The 17,723-nt window shown below is 37.3% G+C and overlaps 2 protein-coding genes across 11 annotated transcripts in view; one reads left to right on the top strand and one right to left on the bottom strand.

The window, feature by feature from the left end:
* Window positions 1-17,723, top strand: part of CASK (calcium/calmodulin dependent serine protein kinase) — a 385,036-nt gene that overhangs the window by 226,201 nt on the left and 141,112 nt on the right. The gene's annotated exons all lie outside the window — the stretch shown is intronic.
* On the bottom strand, window positions 734-8,695 carry GPR34 (G protein-coupled receptor 34). Of its 2 annotated transcripts, XM_081278142.1 has the most exons (3): window positions 8,622-8,695; window positions 7,928-7,998; window positions 734-2,465 (listed from the first exon to the last, which is right to left on the bottom strand). In XM_081278142.1, exon 3 carries the CDS (start codon window positions 2,365-2,367, stop codon window positions 1,243-1,245), a length of 1,125 nt encoding a protein of 374 aa, XP_081134268.1. In that variant the 5' UTR covers window positions 2,368-2,465; window positions 7,928-7,998; window positions 8,622-8,695; the 3' UTR covers window positions 734-1,242. The 2 variants fall into 2 exon arrangements, with proteins under 2 accessions (XP_081134268.1, XP_081134269.1); XM_081278143.1 differs by lacking the exon at window positions 7,928-7,998 and having other exon boundaries at window positions 8,622-8,678.

Genomic DNA, 17,723 nt, shown 5'->3' with positions numbered 1-17,723 from the left:
TATGGTTTTTTTCTCACTCAACATTATTTTTGAGATTTCTCCATGTTGATGCATGTGGATATAGTTCATGGCATTGAGGTTCTATATGGTTCTCCATGTTGGTAATGAACCACAGTTTGCTTCTTCATACTTTTCTTCATACATGCTTGTTTCCAGTTTTTTTGTTCTTGTTGTTTGTTTGTTTGTTTTTGTGTATGTGTGGTTCTGGGGATTGAACCCAGGGTCTTATGCATGTGAGGCAAGCACTCTACCAACTGAGCTATATTCCTAGCCCTCCCGTTTTTTAATATTATAAAGAGTACTTAGTGCACTGAGCATCACTACATGTGCCTTGCATACGAATTTGAGTGATTCTGGAAGACACGTACCTTGTGGTGAACTTGCTGGATGTATGCACATCTTTGATTTGATCAAACCAAAGTGTGACTGAGATGGCTGAATCATTTATAAATCTGTTTTAAGTAAGGTGCAGTTTTTAAAAAATATATATTTTTAGTTTTAGGTGGACACAATACCTTTATTTTATTTTTTTCTATGTGGTGCTGAGGATTGAACCCAGTGCCTCACACATGGTAGGCAAGCATTCTTCCACTGAGACCCAGCCCCAGCCCAAGGTACAGTTTCGAATCCTTTTGCTAGGCTATTAAATTCATCGCGTATCTGTTTAATTTTTACTGTCTGGCATCTGAATTCTTTCCATTTTGTTCTAAGCAGTGATAGATAGTGGGTGATCTCATTTTTATTAGAATTTTATTATCATTTCATCTGTTAATAGAACTTTAGGCAAAATGAATATAGAAACAAATTATACAAGCTTTTATAATGATACACAAGCATATATTTTCTGACATTTTCAGTCAATCCTAAAATCACTTAACTTATTTGGAAACAAAATTTAAATTAGTATCAAGTGCTTCATTTTAGTAACTACTTTAATGACTTGAGAAACTATGCTATTTGTTTTAGTAATTCCATTGTTAAAGCCATGAGTTTCATATAACTTTATAATCCATTGTTAAGAATGTTAGCTTAACAGTATATTTTGAGAGAATTTTACATACAGTTTATAAACTTCTCTTTGCCTTGAGACATTTTACAAGTAAGCAAGTGAAATATCACAAATGCAAACAGAGATTTGAGAAGGCTTGAGTTTTCTAAATTCAAGGGCTTTGTTTCATACATTTTTAGATTTTCATGGAATTAAGAGGCTGGATAGTTATCAATCTTTCCAGTATGTTCACCTCAAGTACTTTTAGAGCTGTACATTATCTTAGCTGCCACAGATGTCTCATGCAGGGAGTATCCTGGCTTAAATTCTGAAGTGCTTTCACTTCTGCTTGCTTCCCCTTGAAATCGTCTAAAAAGAAGGTGACACATTATTTTGCGAATATTACTGGACATCAGGAAATACATGACTGGATCCAAGCAGCTATTGAAAGACGACAGAACAAGCATGATCTCATTGGTTTTGTGAACAATCTCCTTCCAATTGCAAGATGATACATTGATCTGGGAAGAAATGTAGATGAATCGAAAAGCATGATAGGGGACAAAACAGAGAGTAAAAATGATCAGTACAATAAAGGAATTCCGGGCTGTGGTGGCATATTTACCCGAATTAGGAAATTTGGACCTCCTTTTAGAAATCCTCAATAGATTCTTGCCAATCTTAATATACGAAAGGATTATTAGTAGGAAAATGAGCCAGAACATTATCACAAGAACAAAGTTAAAAATGGCCTCTCCTTTAGCATTGTGCCTATCTCTATAATGGAAACACATTGTGGAATTGTGCCCTCCCTTCTTAAGTGTTAAAACAATCATAGTTAAAAATCCAGCAAGAGCAACTATCCACACTATACAGCAAACATAAATACTTTGTCTGGTTGTTATTGCCCTGCGTTGTTGTAGAGACCGATTAATTTTTATGTAGCGATCCAAACTGATGAATCCAAGCAAAATAATACTAATGTACATATTCATATAAAATAGTGTTCCCACAACCTTGCAAAAAACCACACCTAGTGTCCATTTGTTTTGGTTAATGTGATACATTATTCGGAAAGGGAGGCAGAAGATGAGCAGAAGGTCTGCAATGGCGACATTAAGTAGGTAAATTTGAATGGAATTTCTCTTGCGGTGGATGCCGAGAAACACATAGAGGGCGATTATGTTTCCAACCAATCCCACGATGAAGATCACAGAATAGAATGTTGTTAACACAGTGGATAGTAAGTTTTCATCCATGGAACAGCTTGTAACGTTTGGTGCTCTTGACACATTTTGTGGCACTTGGTCACTGTAATTAGTTATAAAGCTTGTTCCGTGGGAGGAGCAAGACCAGCTGCCGACTGAAGTAGTTGTCATTGTTAGGTTGTGACTTCTTCTTGTCTTCTGTGGGGATCAAAAACGGGTGCTAAATGACATGTTCCTTGTGTGTAGTTCCTATGTCTTCAGATTTTTTCCTACAAGAGAATACCAAACATTGAGTCATTCACTATTTTATTCTTTTTTACTCTGAACATTTTTTATTTGTTCTTTTTAATTATCCATGACAGAGTATTTTGATATTATACATCAAGTCTAACTTCCCATTCTTGTGGTTCATTTGCTATTTTAATGTCAGTAACTTTAACTCAAAGCATAAGTAATAAATTATTTCTTTTCAGATATTGTGAGAAATGTTACTATTTTCCTACCTTTGAACCATTTAGCTTTCTACACAATATATCTACACCATATATCTATAGTATTGTTGTCTCACGAAACAGTCAGCAAACTTAGGATCTCATGGAGCATCCTGCTCGAAACTTCCCTACAGCTTTCTCATTTTTCTCAGAGTTTGTTTCATTTATTATATTAAAATGAAAATAAGAACATCCTTTCTTAGGGAGACTGTTATGGGAATAGGGGTGGAGGTCAAGGGAGATGACAGATCATGTTGATGCTCAAAGATGAGCATCGATTTCCCTAAATGTGGTTACAGCCATGAGTAAACTGGGCCCACTGTAGGCCCTGCCCAGCTTCAGAACTGCTTCCTGCCTTGGCCCTTCTTCTCAGATGTGGCATTCATCATTTTGACATATAGTGCCACATGGTGTGTGATGGTAAACTGTAATGATCTCTCATGCGATGGTAGGAATAGAGGATCCTAAATTTCTACCTTCTCAACCCAAGACCAAGGTAGGAATATTAACATCATAAGCCTAGAGGAACCCGCAGTTAACATAACAGACCAAAAAAGCCAGCACCTGTCTCCTTACATAAACTCACATAACACTGATCAAGAGAACAAAGTAGTCAAACCAAACCAAGTCAGGTGGCAGCAACCATTAGCCCTTTTGAACTGCAAGCACAAGAGGGATAATGTAGATGGGAAACAGAATGCACGGTCCAAGATTTTGAAAGTAACTGACTGAAGTTTAAATATGCCCTGGGTTATATAATTTGAGACTGTTGCTAGAACCTTATGAGACATAGTATGTGATGGCCCATGCCTATAATCTCAGCTACCTGGGAGGCTGAGGCAGGAGAATGCCAAGTTCGAGACCAGCCTGGGAAACTGAGTGAGATCTTGTCTCCAAATAAAACTTAAAAAGGGTTGAGATGTAGCTCAGTGACCAAGCACTTGCTTAACTTTCATGAAGGCCCATGTTCAATCCCTAGTACCACAGAAAGATTAAAAAAAATAGGTAGCATGTTTGTGGCAGTGGAGAATGTTCTACTTGTTACTGGATGTTTTCTGTCATTTGACTGCTATGAAGAACTCAGTCTGAAACCCTGTTATAAAGTGCTGGAAGACACAAGAAGCAGGTTCCAAAAAGTCTCATCCTATTCCTTTCTCAGGGTGACTGCCCTGTTTCTCCACAGCTGCCTGTTATCAGGGGTAATATAAAGACATTCAGAGCAGGGTTTTCAAACTCAGACCTAAATCACTCTGTGATAAAGGGCAAATAGGGCTGGGAATGTGGCTCAAGCAGTAGCGCGCTCGCCTGGCATGCGTGCGGCCCGGGTTCGATCCTCAGCACCACATACCAACAAAGATGTTGTGTCCGCCGAGAACTAAAAAATAAATATTAAAAATTCTCTCTCTCTCTCCCTCTCTTTCTCTCTCTCTCCTCTCTCACTTTCTCTTAAAAAAAATAAAAAAAAATAATAAAAATAAAGGGCAAATAATCTTTTCTTGCATTTGTAAAAATGAAAAATACATATGATGAAGTTCATCCTGGCACATAACAAGTGTTCAATTAAAAGTGAGGTTTGAAGCTGGGGATATATCTCAGTGGTAGAGTGCTTGCCTAGCATGTGGGAGTTCCTGAGTTTCATCCCCAGCATCACATACACACACACACATACGCACACACATACACAGTTAGCTTTAAAAAAAATCTTTTGATTAATCTCATTTTAGTAACTATTTTCCACTTAGCTCAATACTGCTTGGAAAATGAAGGCAAGACAGGGACCCTGCCCTCATTCAACTTTTTGCAGGAGTGTGCATTCAAACCCTGAAGACAATAATACAAATTGGATTTTAATCACGATCATTAATTTCTTGATTTGATATTATGCACAAAGAAAAATAGTTGGAAGATTGTAGTCTTTCTTTTGATCAAGAAGAAACCACTTTGGTAGAGGGTTAACATTCGTGTTTAAAATCTTATAAAGCAGGGAGGGAGTTGACTCTAAGGAAGAGGAACTGGCTGGTGAAGAGGAAGTCCTGTAAGCCCTAGTGGGAGCCTGTCTCCCAAGCTTAGGGCAGTGGAGGGAGAAGAGCAGAAGGAAGGGAGAAAGGAAGGAAGCACGGAAGACTGAGTTGCCTGTCCTGTTTCTTGACTGCAGAAAGATAGATTTCACAAAGTTTGTAGAAATTTATAGGCATGTTCCTTGGGATGTGACAGCCTAAGAAGAGAGGCAGGCTGCCCAAAATGAAACTGATAATGTAATCTGCATTACCAAGAAGAGGAAAAGGGTGTGTGTAGACCAAACTGGGTTGTGTGGTCACACAGGGAGCTACTCTCAAGAGGTTCAGATAGAAACATGTTATCCCCTGGTGAAAGGACAATGACACAGGAAATGATGAGTTTTGAGAGTTCAGGTAGCTGAAATGACTTGAACACCTCATCTGTCATTAGTTTCTATTTTCTTCCATGCTAGATTTTAGACCCCAATAGGATTAAGAACAAGTCTGTTTTGTTTGCCTCTGTGTACTAAGTGCTTAGCTCAATAAGTATTGTTGAATCAAAGAGGTAATTGATTGTATGTAAAGTTCTGTATGTGCATATTAAAATCAAAAGCACAAGTACTGCCAGGACTTTTCACTGCACTAACAGAAACACAGTTGCATTTGCTGAATCAGTGAAGCAATGCCCCTGCAACAAAAATAACTCCATCTTTAGTTGAATTCTAGATATAAACTGTCTTCAATGAAGATTATTACTACTGATCTGGTTCTGTCCCAAGCTGATAGGGTCTCCCCTGAAATGCAGTTTTTGAGCATCCTCAGCAGCACACTTAGGAAAAGCCACTGACCAGATGGGGAGAAGAGGAATTCAAATCATGTCATGGAAACAAATTGAAAGAAGTAGGTACCCTGCCTTGCAGACGGGAGCATTTCACAAGGCCATGGAGAAAAGGCTTTCATCTTATTACCTGAAAGCAGAGCAGGGATCTGTGATAGAAATAATAGAAACGTATGTTGCCTCCTCGTAAGGAAATGTTTTTTTAGAATGAAAAATGGTCTATCTTGGGAGGCAAGAAGGAACTTACTGCCACCCTTTGGGCACTTTTTTAGAAGGGATTCTTAGTGGTACTCAATCCTGGCTGCATATGAGAATCCCCTTGAGGACTTTTTTAACTTCGATTTATATATGTATATATTTTTATGTGGTGCTGAGGATCGAACCTGGTGCTTCATACATGCTAGTCAGTGCTCTACCCGTCAGCCACAACCCCAACCCCACTTGAGGACCTTTAAAAGATACCGATGCCTGGCTCCTTCCCCAGATATTCTGATGTAATTGGACCAGAATGCGCTTCAGGAACTGGTTTCCTTTAAAAACTACTGTGGGCCCAGACAGGGTGGCACACTCCCATAATCCCAGCAGCTTGGGAAGGTGAGGCAGGAGGATCTTGAGTTCAAAGCCAGCCTCAGCAACTTAGTGAGACCCTGTCTCCAAAAAAAAAAAAAAAAAAAAAAGGTAAAAATAAGCTTTGTGTGGTGGCACATGTCTATAATCCCAATGGCTCAGGAAGCGAGACCCTAAGCCACTCAGTGAGACCCTGTCTCTAAATAAAATACAAAGTAGGGCTGGAGATGTGGCTCAGTGGATGAGTGCCCCTGAGTTCAATCCTGGTACCAAAAAATAAAAAAAATAAAAACAAAATAAAAAGGGCTGTGGATGTGGCTCAGTGGTTAAAAAAAAAAAAAGGTATTGTTGGGGGAGTCTAATGTACAGTCAAAACAGAACCCCTGAGCTAGACAGCCAAACCATCAATGATATTTATTTAACACCAGCTATGTACCAAATCCTGTGTTGAGCACATTTATTTAATTTATATATTTTTTACAACAACTGTGTGAGATAGGATTTACAAAAGAGGTTCTGAAAGATCAACAGGTTAGGACCTTAGCCCATAGCCACACAGCTCTTATATGGCCATGCCTAAGTTGACTCAGATCAGACTTTTGAGAACCCATGATCCTTTTTACAAAACCTGACTCCTTATCACCATTTCCTTATTAATGCTGAGTTCTATTAGCAATATTTTGATGTGAATCCTTTAACATTATTTCCCCCAAGCAGTTTTAAGAAGAGATTATGCCAGCTAGCTTTGCTCCTTTGAAAAATTATTGATCTTTTTTAGTTGCTATGTCCATTATAGTAAGTAAATAAATGCAGTTTACTGAATCACAAAGTATTCCAGATCATCCCCCAGAACATATCTCCTCAACACTTCTAGGTCCAGTGGCCATAATCAAGAGTTTCTAGAAAGCTGTTAGCACAAAGTACATATTCTGAAACCATTTGCCTCAGCTTTACTCTGTGAGGAAAATAAATAAATAACACTTGGATAAGACCATCAGCAAACTTTTCTGGTTTTGCTTAGTCTCAAAGAGAATAAAGGAAAAGCAATACATTTATTTAAATAGTAATAGTAGCCACCATGTATTGCTATGTATCAGATGGCTAGCATCCAATTATTAACAAATTAACATATTAGATTCTGTTTTAAACTTAGTGGCTGATTTTTGCCTCCTGCTCTATTGGCTCATTACAGTGTCAATCACTCACTATTCATAAGGCCACTTAGTGATATTTTTGACACTACTTGTTTAATGTGTTAAGAATTGCCAATGAAGACAAGAACCAAACCACTTTATTCACAGAATTTTCCAGTGAACCTTACTTGTGACCCTGGTCGTCCTACATTGAAGAGGATGCAATAGTTTGTTTTTGTTTTTGTTTTTTTTTTTTTTTTTTTGGCAGGAACCCACAGCCTCATGCATGCTGAGCAAGTACCGTACCACTGAGCCACACCCCCAGCCGTTTTTATTTTATTTTGAGATAGGGTCTTGCTAAGTTGGCCAGGTTGGCCTTCAACTGACGATCCTCCTACCTCAGCTTCCTTAAGTAATTCAGATTACAAGAGTGCATCTTATCACAGTAGTTTTCTAATACTAGATAGTATTTGTTATTTGGTAAATCTTGTTCCTAAGTTTGCAACTCTGTTACTGCTTGTACCTTCCCACCACCACCACCACCCTACTTCTACCTCTGGCAGTTGTTTTCAGTTGGATCTGGTAAGAGCTGCTGTCCCTAGAGAGCCCAACAGATTCCATTGTGACTCCAGATAAGCAGAAGCTTTTTAAATGCACTTTGGGCATGTTTATATAAACATCACATTACTATGCTGAAATACATACCTGTTTGATTGCGATGGCTGCGTTGATAATGACTTGAATCTATTCAGGCCATGCTTCAAAAATTGCATTAACTGATGTATACAGAAGGAAATATCAAGAGCACATTACTTTGGAAATAATACTATTAGGCGTCTATTAAGTTTGAACTATCAAAAGAAATTTGTTGATTTTCGTTATTTGAATTAACTACAGAGTATTTCTCTTTCTCTTTTCTCTAATATTCAACTTATTTACTTCTAAAACACCAAACTTAAACTTATTGGCCTGGTAATTACCATAAAGTAGTAATAACATAATAAAGAATACTATAATTTCAAGCAAGAACGCTCCGTAACTTAGTAAAGTCAAGAAGTCATAGATAATTTCTACTATGTTACAAATAAAACTTATAGCATGAGAAAATAGCTTGATTCAAGTAGATCTGCAGCTCTTTGTGGTACTCTACAAAGACAATATAAGCTGTGCGACTATCTCAATAATAGGTGTCCTAAAGAAGGAGTAACACCATCTCATTTGAAATCAAGGCAGAGGTGTCCTTCAAACTGTTTACTCAGTACCTCTAAAAGCAACAGAATTGCTGGTACCAAAGTAGCCTTATCAGTATGAATCAGGTTTCACTTTGAATGCTCAGATAATCGAATTTTAACTAAAATGAAAGCTCATTTATATAGTTCCAAAATCCATGAATACTCACAGTTCAGTCTTTCCTGAAGTCAAAAGAGCTAAACCCCAAGCTTCCCTAGACTGCTTGTGTCAGCTGGGTTCCTCCATCCGGTGGTGGTGTAATTGGTTGGGGTTGTCTTCTTTTTTCTGTTCGCCTGTGGTGGTAGGGTTTCTTTTTCCCCTTTTCTTTCTTTTTTCAATGTGACAACCCTTAGACTCCTTTTGAAGATATTGAAAGGTCCCACCACCCTGAAACAACTTCAAGTTCAGTCCACATTTAACTCTAGGAAATGATCTCTTCTTCACGAAGACCTTCTAACTTGAAAATTGGAGAAAGTTTCCCTCACTCCTAGAATAAAATGAAAGTTCTATAAAGTATAAGAATATCTAAGCATTTTCTGAATTTCCTAAGAAATGATACATAATATGCTATCATCATGGACTTTTAAAGCACCAGTGTTGAATTTCTGTTTCTTCCTGGATTCATTTTAGAAATCAGTATTCACATAGAATAGCCTTCCTATACTGAATTTTACTAATATTACTATTACATTTTTTTCTTTAATTTTTCTTTTCTTTAATCTGTATATTATTTTAGTATATTTTCATGTATTCCTTTAAGACCTTGGATTTATTTTCTAAAACAATCTTATGATATTAGGACTAGATGAGATTTGGGATGCTAGTCTTTCCTTTCTAGCATACCAATAAACTCACCCAAGTAAATTAAAACAATTTTTTATGTTTTAAAAGAAAATAATGATGGGATTCTGCAGTTTTTGTTTTGGTCCTAGTCCAGCATTTAACCACTATCTGTTCATCTGTGTAACTGCTGGCCCTGCAGTTAGTTCAGTGTCATTTCCCTTTTTTTTTTTTTTTTTTTTTTTTTTTGTCATTTGGAATGAGGAGTTAACTTTTATCCTCATAATTGTTATCCTGCAGTTTGGTTTAACTAAATCATATTTAATGCATTGAGCTTTAGCTAACATTGTAATTATTTCTGGGTACGCTCTTCTGAACATCATATTCTCCAGAGCTTTTAGTTGGTTATAAATATAATACATGGAACAATGTTTTTAAATTGCTAGAATGAAAATATTTTGTAGCTCTTACTTCCTCTTTGAACCACTGAGAAGGAAGATGAATACTGTATAGGTCTGGCAGTACTTTTTTCTTATGTTGGTAAAGTACACACAACATTGAATTTACCATCTTAATTATTTTTAAGTGGGTAGTTCGGGAATTTTAAGTATATTGATATTATTGTGAGACAAATCACTAGAAATTGTTCATCTTGCAAACCTGAAACTCTATAGCCAGTAAACATTGATTTCCCCTCTTCCCTCCCCCACCCTTTTGGTAGCCATGATTCTACTTTATATTTCTATGAATTTGACTGTTCCAGATACTTCACAGGAGTGGAATCATATAGTATTTGACCTTTTGTGATGAGTTTATTTCACTTAGCATAGGTTCATCCAGGTTATACCATGGGACAGAATTTCCTTAATTAGACTTTATAATATTCCACTGTATGGATATATCTCATTTCCTTTATCCATTCATCTGTCAGTGGACATGTGGCTGCTTCTACCTCTTGGCAATTGTAAAAAAGAAAGGCTGTAATGAACATGGGTGTGCAAATATCTCTTCAAGATCCTGGCAAGATTTTTCAATGGCAAAAATAGGTATTTACTTATTAGAATTCTGTCTATAAAATCTAGCATAAGTATTTTTCTATATTGTCCTATTTTTATCATACCTAAGCCATCCCTTTTCAAAATACTAATTGCTTTTTAAATCTTTAGTTTTCTCATATTTTCTCAACATCGATCAGCAAAGCTAACATGCTATTTGAGTATAAATCTTTTTCTAGTTCTTTATATGACCTTTCTGCTGTTCATTCTGAACTTTGTACTTTGTGTTTTTAGCTTATTCCTGTATATCCTCTTCTCCATCCTTCCTGGCTCTCTTCTGTTGGTATTGTAAGCTTTTTATTCATGTGAAGTGACTTCAGTTACTAATGTCCCCATCCTCTCTTTATCTAAATCCCAACCCTGGTGAAATTCAGCTTGCCACCTCCTCCAGGCCTGAAAATTATCAGCTAAAATGAGCACTTTTAGGTACAAACACATAATCATGCTGGTTGGTCTCCCTCCAAATTCATGACCACAAACTTTAAGTGGGCTCCTGTGCTCCCAGCAATCCTGGTGATTTTCTTGGTCCAGTGGTTCTAAAAGTATGGCTCCCAGACCAGTAGCTAGTCTGGAAGCATCAAGAGCTTGTTGGACCTACATGTCCTTCAACAGATGAATGGATTAGGAAAATGTGGTATATATACACAATGGAATATTACTCAGCCATAAAGAAGAATGAAATTATGGCATTTGCCAATAAATGGGTAAAGCTAGAGACTATCATGCTAAGTGAATTAAGCTAATCCCAAAAAGCCAAAGGCCAAATGTTCTCTATGATATTCGATGCTAATTTACAATAAGGGGGAGGGAAGAATAGAAGTTAATTGGATTAGACAAAGGGAATGAAGGGAAGGGAGGGGGATGGGCATGGGAAAGACAGCCAAATGAACTGGACAAAACTTTCCTATGTTCATATATGAATACACGACCAGTGAAACTCCACATTATGCACAACCACAAGAATGGGAAGTTATACTCCATGTACGTATGATAAGTCAAAGTACACTCTATTGCCATGTATATCTAAAAAGAACAAATTTTTTTAAAAAAAGACCTTATTGGGAATGCATACTCTTGACCTCATCCCAGACCCATGAAGCCAGGAATTCTAGGAATGAGGCCAGCAATCTGTGATTCGGATGCTAAAGTTTCAGAGCCACTGTCTTAGTCAATTTCAATTCATTTTCTATTCTTCAAAAATCCTTTTTCACACCTTCACTCTTTTCAGACTGCAGGCAACCCTCTCTCCTTCCCTATACCAACCAGACTGCTGCTTATTTCACTTAGAAAATAGAAGCATTCAGAAGAGAATTTCCCTTTTATCTCTAGGATATATTCATGAAATTATTTAAGTATTCTATGTATTTTCTTACTTAAAAATATTCCTTATTTGGACACCCTGTCATTGAAGGATAAGCCAAAAGTTAATAAGGAACCATAGACATGTTTTATAGAATTAAAACACCAAATTAAGCCCAAAATCTGATTAAAACAAATGAACCTCACTACATCACAAAGTGAAAGCATAACCACAAGGAGAATTCTTTTAAGTGGCTTTAAAATAGGATGGGGTTTTTCATACATAATTTTAGATTTACAAAAAAGTTACAAGAACAGTAGGAAGAATTCTAGATATCTTCCACTAAGATGTTAACCCCATGTTAACATTTTTCTGCATTTTTTATCTTTCTCAATCTCTCATTCTTTACTCACCTATCTGTATTTCCTGGAAAAAAATTCTTTTATATGGCTAATGTATAATAATCAAAATTAGGGAATTTACGTTGAAAGACTACTATTATGTAATCTACAGAACTTGTTCCAACTTCATCAATTGCCCTAATAATGTCCTTTGTAGCAAAATAAAAACAAGATCACATACTGCATTTAGCTATTGTATTTCTTTACTTTCACTTAACACCTTTTCCTCCCCGCCCCATTCTTGGGATTGAACTCAGGAGTGCTTTACCATTGAGCCACATCCCCAGCTCCTTTTTATTTTTTATTTAGAGACAGGGTCTCACTAAGTTGCTTAGGGCCTCACTAAATTGCTGAGGCTGGCCTCAAATCTACAAACCTCCTGCCTCAGCCTCCTGAGCTGCTGAGATTACAAGTGGTGCCCAGCCACTTAATGTCTTTAATCCAGAATTACATTTGAAGCATATTAGCCAGTTACTTTCTAGAATGCCTCTCAGTTTGGGTAGGTGCAGTTTCCTCATGATGAAATCTGGTTTGGCAGGAACATTACAGCAATGTCACTTAGCTCTTCTCAGCAAAACCTATCAATAAGTTTACACTATCCACCAGTCCCAGTACTAGCAGGACTAACTATGCTAGTTTCTGCCAGATTTCTCCCCTGTAAAATTACTATTTTCTCCTCTGCAATTAATAAGTATCATGGGAAATTCTCTGGAATTATGTAAATATCCTCATTTGTCAAACTTTCACCCACTACTCAGCATCTTTTATGATTCTTGCCTGAATCAGGATGATGAAAACTGCCAAATGATGATTTTCTAATTCCAGCATTTCTTCCACATTTAATTGGTTTTCTACTTAAAGAAAAGCTTTTCCTTCTCCCTCATGCATTTATTTCCTTACATATTTATGTCATCATAGACTCATGGATTCTTTCTTTACTCAGTAGTAAGACACTATTTTGACTGGGCTTATCTCATAGTATATATCTTAAGAATCAAAGAAACTACAAAGAAATCGTAAACAGAATATAGTGGTTTTGTTATTGGTGATATGGATACTGTTATTTTATTTTATTTCGGAGAGGGTACCAGGAATTGAACTCAGGGCCACTTGACCACTGAGCCACATCCCCAGCCCTATTTTGCTTTTTTTTTTAAAGGCAGGAATTCACTGAGTTTCTTAGCACCTCGCTTTTGCTGAGGCTGGCCTCCAACTTGTGATCTCCTGCCTCAGCCTCCTGAGCCACTGGGATCATAGGTGTGCACACCTCACCCAGCTCAGATATTGTTATTTTAAAACTTGATACACACATTGAAGGACAAAGCAAATGAATAACTATGTTAATATCATTAGGTACCAGGATAACTTGCCAAGTCAAAGAAGTAAAAACTCTGTAATTGAGTAGGAATAACATCAATATAAATTTGTAATTTATTTTTCTCCTTCTTAAAAAATACATAATTTGTAGTCCACTGAAAGCTCAAAGCAATTATAACTCAGTAGTAATAATACGTCTAGTACCCACATTATGGTTTAAAAAACCTTTTCCCACTAAAAAGAAATGGGACTGCTTAGAGAAATGGGTGATTCTGGGGCAAGAAATGAACAGGATGATGCCTGGGACATCATTTTTGTCCTGAAAGCAAATAAGTTAACAAACTCCTAGAATCTTAAGAAAGGAAATAGGAGCAAACTGACTTAAAGGGGTTCCCACTGCCTAAACACAGGATAGTTTAAACATCAAAATGAAAAAAAGGGCAACAACTGATTAAAATATATCAAATATAGCAAAAACTAAGTTCATAATAATACCAAATAACATCTTCACTGGTCACCTTTGAAGGGTGCCTAGAAAACAACTTGCCGGGGCTGGGGTTGTGGCTCAGCGGTAGAGTGCTCACCTAGCAAGTGCGAGGCCCTGGGTTCGATCCTCAGCACCACATAAAAATAAATTAAAGATATTGTGTACAACTATAACTAAAAAATAAATATTAAAATAAAGAAAACAACTTGCTATTCTGGAAATACTTCATAGCACCTTTATTCATAATATCAGAATCAAAACAATACAAGAAATGGCCCAAATGCCCATCCACAGGAGAATGTACAAACTGGTATTTTCATACTTAGCATTTAAAAAATGAATTACTAATCACAATGGAATGGATGAATCTCAGAAACATACTGATGGAAATAAAGTCTTACATAAAAGAGTGCATATCATGATTTCCTATATATGAAGTTCTAAAATAGGAAGAACAAATCTATGGTGAAAGAATATCAGATTAGTGGTTTGCACTGTGTGGGGGGTGACAGCAGAAATCAAATAGGAAGGGAATAAGGAAGATTTCTGGGATAATGATAATAACTCAATAAGCATTTGGATTACACAGATGTACGCCATTCTTCAAAACTCTACTAAGGATGGTGCATTTTGTGGTATGTAAATTCTACCTTAAGCAATTTTTTTTAGTTGTAGATGGACATAATACCTTTATTTTATTTATTTATTTTTATATGGTGCTGAGAATTGAACCCAGTGCCTCACCCATGCTAGGTGAGTGCTGTACCACTGAACCACAACCCCAGCCCATACCGTAAGCAATTTTAACACATATTACATTCAACAACATGTATGGCTGAGGTGTAATAAAAATTAAGATGGAATTGGTTTTTTTTTTTTTTTTTTGGGGGGGGGGGTTCCAGGGATTGAACCCAGGGTCACTCAACCACTAAGACATATCCCAGCCCTTTTGTATATTTTATTTAGAAACAGGATCTCACTGAGTTGCTTAGGGCCTCGCTAAATTTCTGAGGCTGGCTTTGAACTCTTGATCCTCCTGCCTCAGCCTCTAGAGCCACTGGGATTACAGGTGTACTCTACCATGCCCAACAGTAGATGAATTGATGATAGGTTAGACATACATAGATAGTTGATAAAAACAAATACAAAAAATGTCAATTGGAGAATCTAGGTGGTGAGTAAGTGGCTATTTACTATAACATTCTTTTAATTTTCTTTATATTTAATAGTTCTTACAAAAAATGGTGAGGAAAACCTCCATTTTGGAACCCCAGATTACAGATCTAGGCATCAATGGCTGCCAACATTATTGAGTGAAAAATTGATGGAGCATGAAACCATGATGGATTGGGCAGACAATAACCTGATTCTACCACTGAATCCTATCACTAAAAAGTAGAGCATCAGACATTATATCCTTCCTGAGGCAATGCAATAGTTGCCCCACATGTGAAGTATCAGGGCGTAAAACTAAAATTGAATCTGAATATAATGAAAATTCTAGATCTAGCTACTAATAGACAGGAAATGCAAGAGGGCAAGGAACATATTAAATGACACCACATGGGTGCCATTAACCAAATACAGATTGTGGGGGATTCCATGGGGGAAATCACCTAGTATCTTAAATCAATGGCATGAACACTTAAACAATAGACACAAATAGGAGGATATCTAATACAGACATCTAAGGACCTTGGATCCCATTTTGAATCAACTCACAATTTAAAAAAAACGTTTTTGAGATAGTTAAGAGAAATGCAATGTGGGGTATTAGATTATATTTTTAAAATACTGCTTATTTTATTCAATGCAATAATGATACTATGGTGATTTTTAAGTTCTCTGTTAAAATGCTGAATTATAAGATGAAATGAGGTGATTTGTTTTTTAGTACTTGTGCAAAATAAATAAATAAATGGTTAGGGGATAGGCCATTCAAGAATGTCAGAATGGCAGTAATTGTCAAAGCTAGGTGATGACACATGGAGTTTTATTAATCTATTTTCCTCCACTTGTAAATGTTAAAAAAATTTTTTTAAAAGAAAAGAAAGAAACTTCTGAAGCTTCACATTCTCTTTTTTTTATTGATTATTTAAAGCATTACATAGCTCATGATATATCATCTTTCATACATTTGACTCAAATTGGGTTTTGAACTCCCATTTTCACCCCAAATACAGATTGCAGAATCACATCTGTTACATATTCACATTTTTACATAATGCCATATTAGTGACTGTTGTATTCTGCTACCTTTCCTATCCCCTACTATCCCCCCTCCCCTCCCCTCCCCTCCCATCTTCCCTCTCTACCTACTCTGCTGTTGTTCAATTCTCTCCCTTTTTTTCCCTCCCCCTTGCCCCTCATAACCTCTTATAATTTTATGTATCATTGAAGGTCTCCTACTATTTCCATGTGCTTTCCCTTCTCTCTCTGTTCTAGTTACATCCCATTTCTCCATTCCTAATACAGCAAAACTTTTGAAAAGTGTCTATACTTAGTCTCCTATACTTAATATATAAATTCTCTCCTGAACCTGGTTCAATGGAGATATTTGTCTCCATCATGCCACTAATGCCACTCTTATCGGGATCACCAGTGACTTCCAAGTTGCCAAATCTAATCATCTGTTCTCAGTTCTCAACTTAAATGGCCTTAGTGACATTGATCACTATTAATCATTCCTTCTCAAAAGAGCTTCTTCATTTAGCTTCAGGACACCAAATTCTGATTTTCCTCCTGCTTCAGTCTCTGGTCGTTCTCTTAGCAATGTCTTGCTAGAACATTCTTATTTTCTTGCTCTCAACTATAAGTACACACCAGGGCTCAGTTCCCCAACCTCTTCCCTATCAGTTGCCATTTCCTTAGACTTAATTTATTATCGTTGTCTTGGCTATAAATAACCCTGAACATGCTGTGGATTCCCAAATTTTCATTGCTAACCCCAGCCTCCCCTCCACCCCCCATCTCATATGATCCCATGCTCAATATGAAATGAGCATGTTCTTCATTCCCCTTACACACTCCTCCCTCGGTATTGCCCATTTCAACAAATGGTATCTTCATTTTCACTCCGTTGCTTAGAATAAAAACCCACCTGTCACACTCAACTTCTCTCTTTCTCTCACACCCACATCCAGCAGCAATTCCTGTCGGCTTTACCTTCTGAACATAAACTGTATTTGACCACTTATCACCTCTACTTCTGTCACTTGAGTCCACATCACCATCTTCTCTGGCCTGGTCAATGGCAGTGGCCTCCTAACTGGTCTCCTTTCTTCCACTCTTGGCTCCTACAAGCACTCCTCCTCAGGGCAGGCAGAATGTTCCTTTACAAACCCCTGCTCAGATCTCTAGTGGTTTCCCATCTCACTCAGCATAAAATCCAGAATTTTGATTACGGCTTCAAGACCCTAGATGACAGAGCCTTTGATCATCTCTCAGACCACATTTCCTACCTCTTTCTTTTTCACACATTTCCTTCCTTCCTATTCTGCAAACATACCAACCCTCCCAGCCCCCTGGACCTTCCTATTGACTATCTTCTGCACCTTCTGCAAGACTTGCTCTCTCACTTCATTCTGGTCTCTGTTCAGATAGTACCTCTTTAAAGAGGCCTTCTCTGACATCCCTCCCCCAAAATAACTGGCAGCCTACTAATCCCCAAACCTGTAACACTTCCTCACCAGCTTAATTTTACCTCATAACACTTCATGCTACCTGGCTTTACATTCTATTGATTTTGGAGAGGGAGTATGGAGCTTGAACCCAGGGGTGCTTAACCACTGAGCAACATCCCCAGCCCTTTTTTATATTTTATTTAGAGACAGGGTCTCACTGAGTTGCTAAGTGTCTCACTAAGTTGCCGAGGCTGGCTTTGAACTCGTGATCCTCCTACCTCAGCCTCCCAAGTCACTGGTATTACAGG

This window comes from Spermophilus citellus, assembly GCF_964194105.1.
Source record: "Spermophilus citellus genome assembly, chromosome: X".
Lineage (NCBI taxonomy): Eukaryota > Metazoa > Chordata > Mammalia > Rodentia > Sciuridae > Spermophilus > Spermophilus citellus.
The sequence above is the reverse complement of the archived record's forward strand: the minus strand, read 5'-3'. Positions and strand labels throughout refer to the sequence as shown.

Bases quoted from the DNA above. Each gene is read 5' to 3' on its own strand.
- GPR34 (XM_081278142.1), bottom strand. From the start codon at position 2,367: ATGACAACTACTTCAGTCGGCAGCTGGTCTTGCTCCTCCCACGGAACA.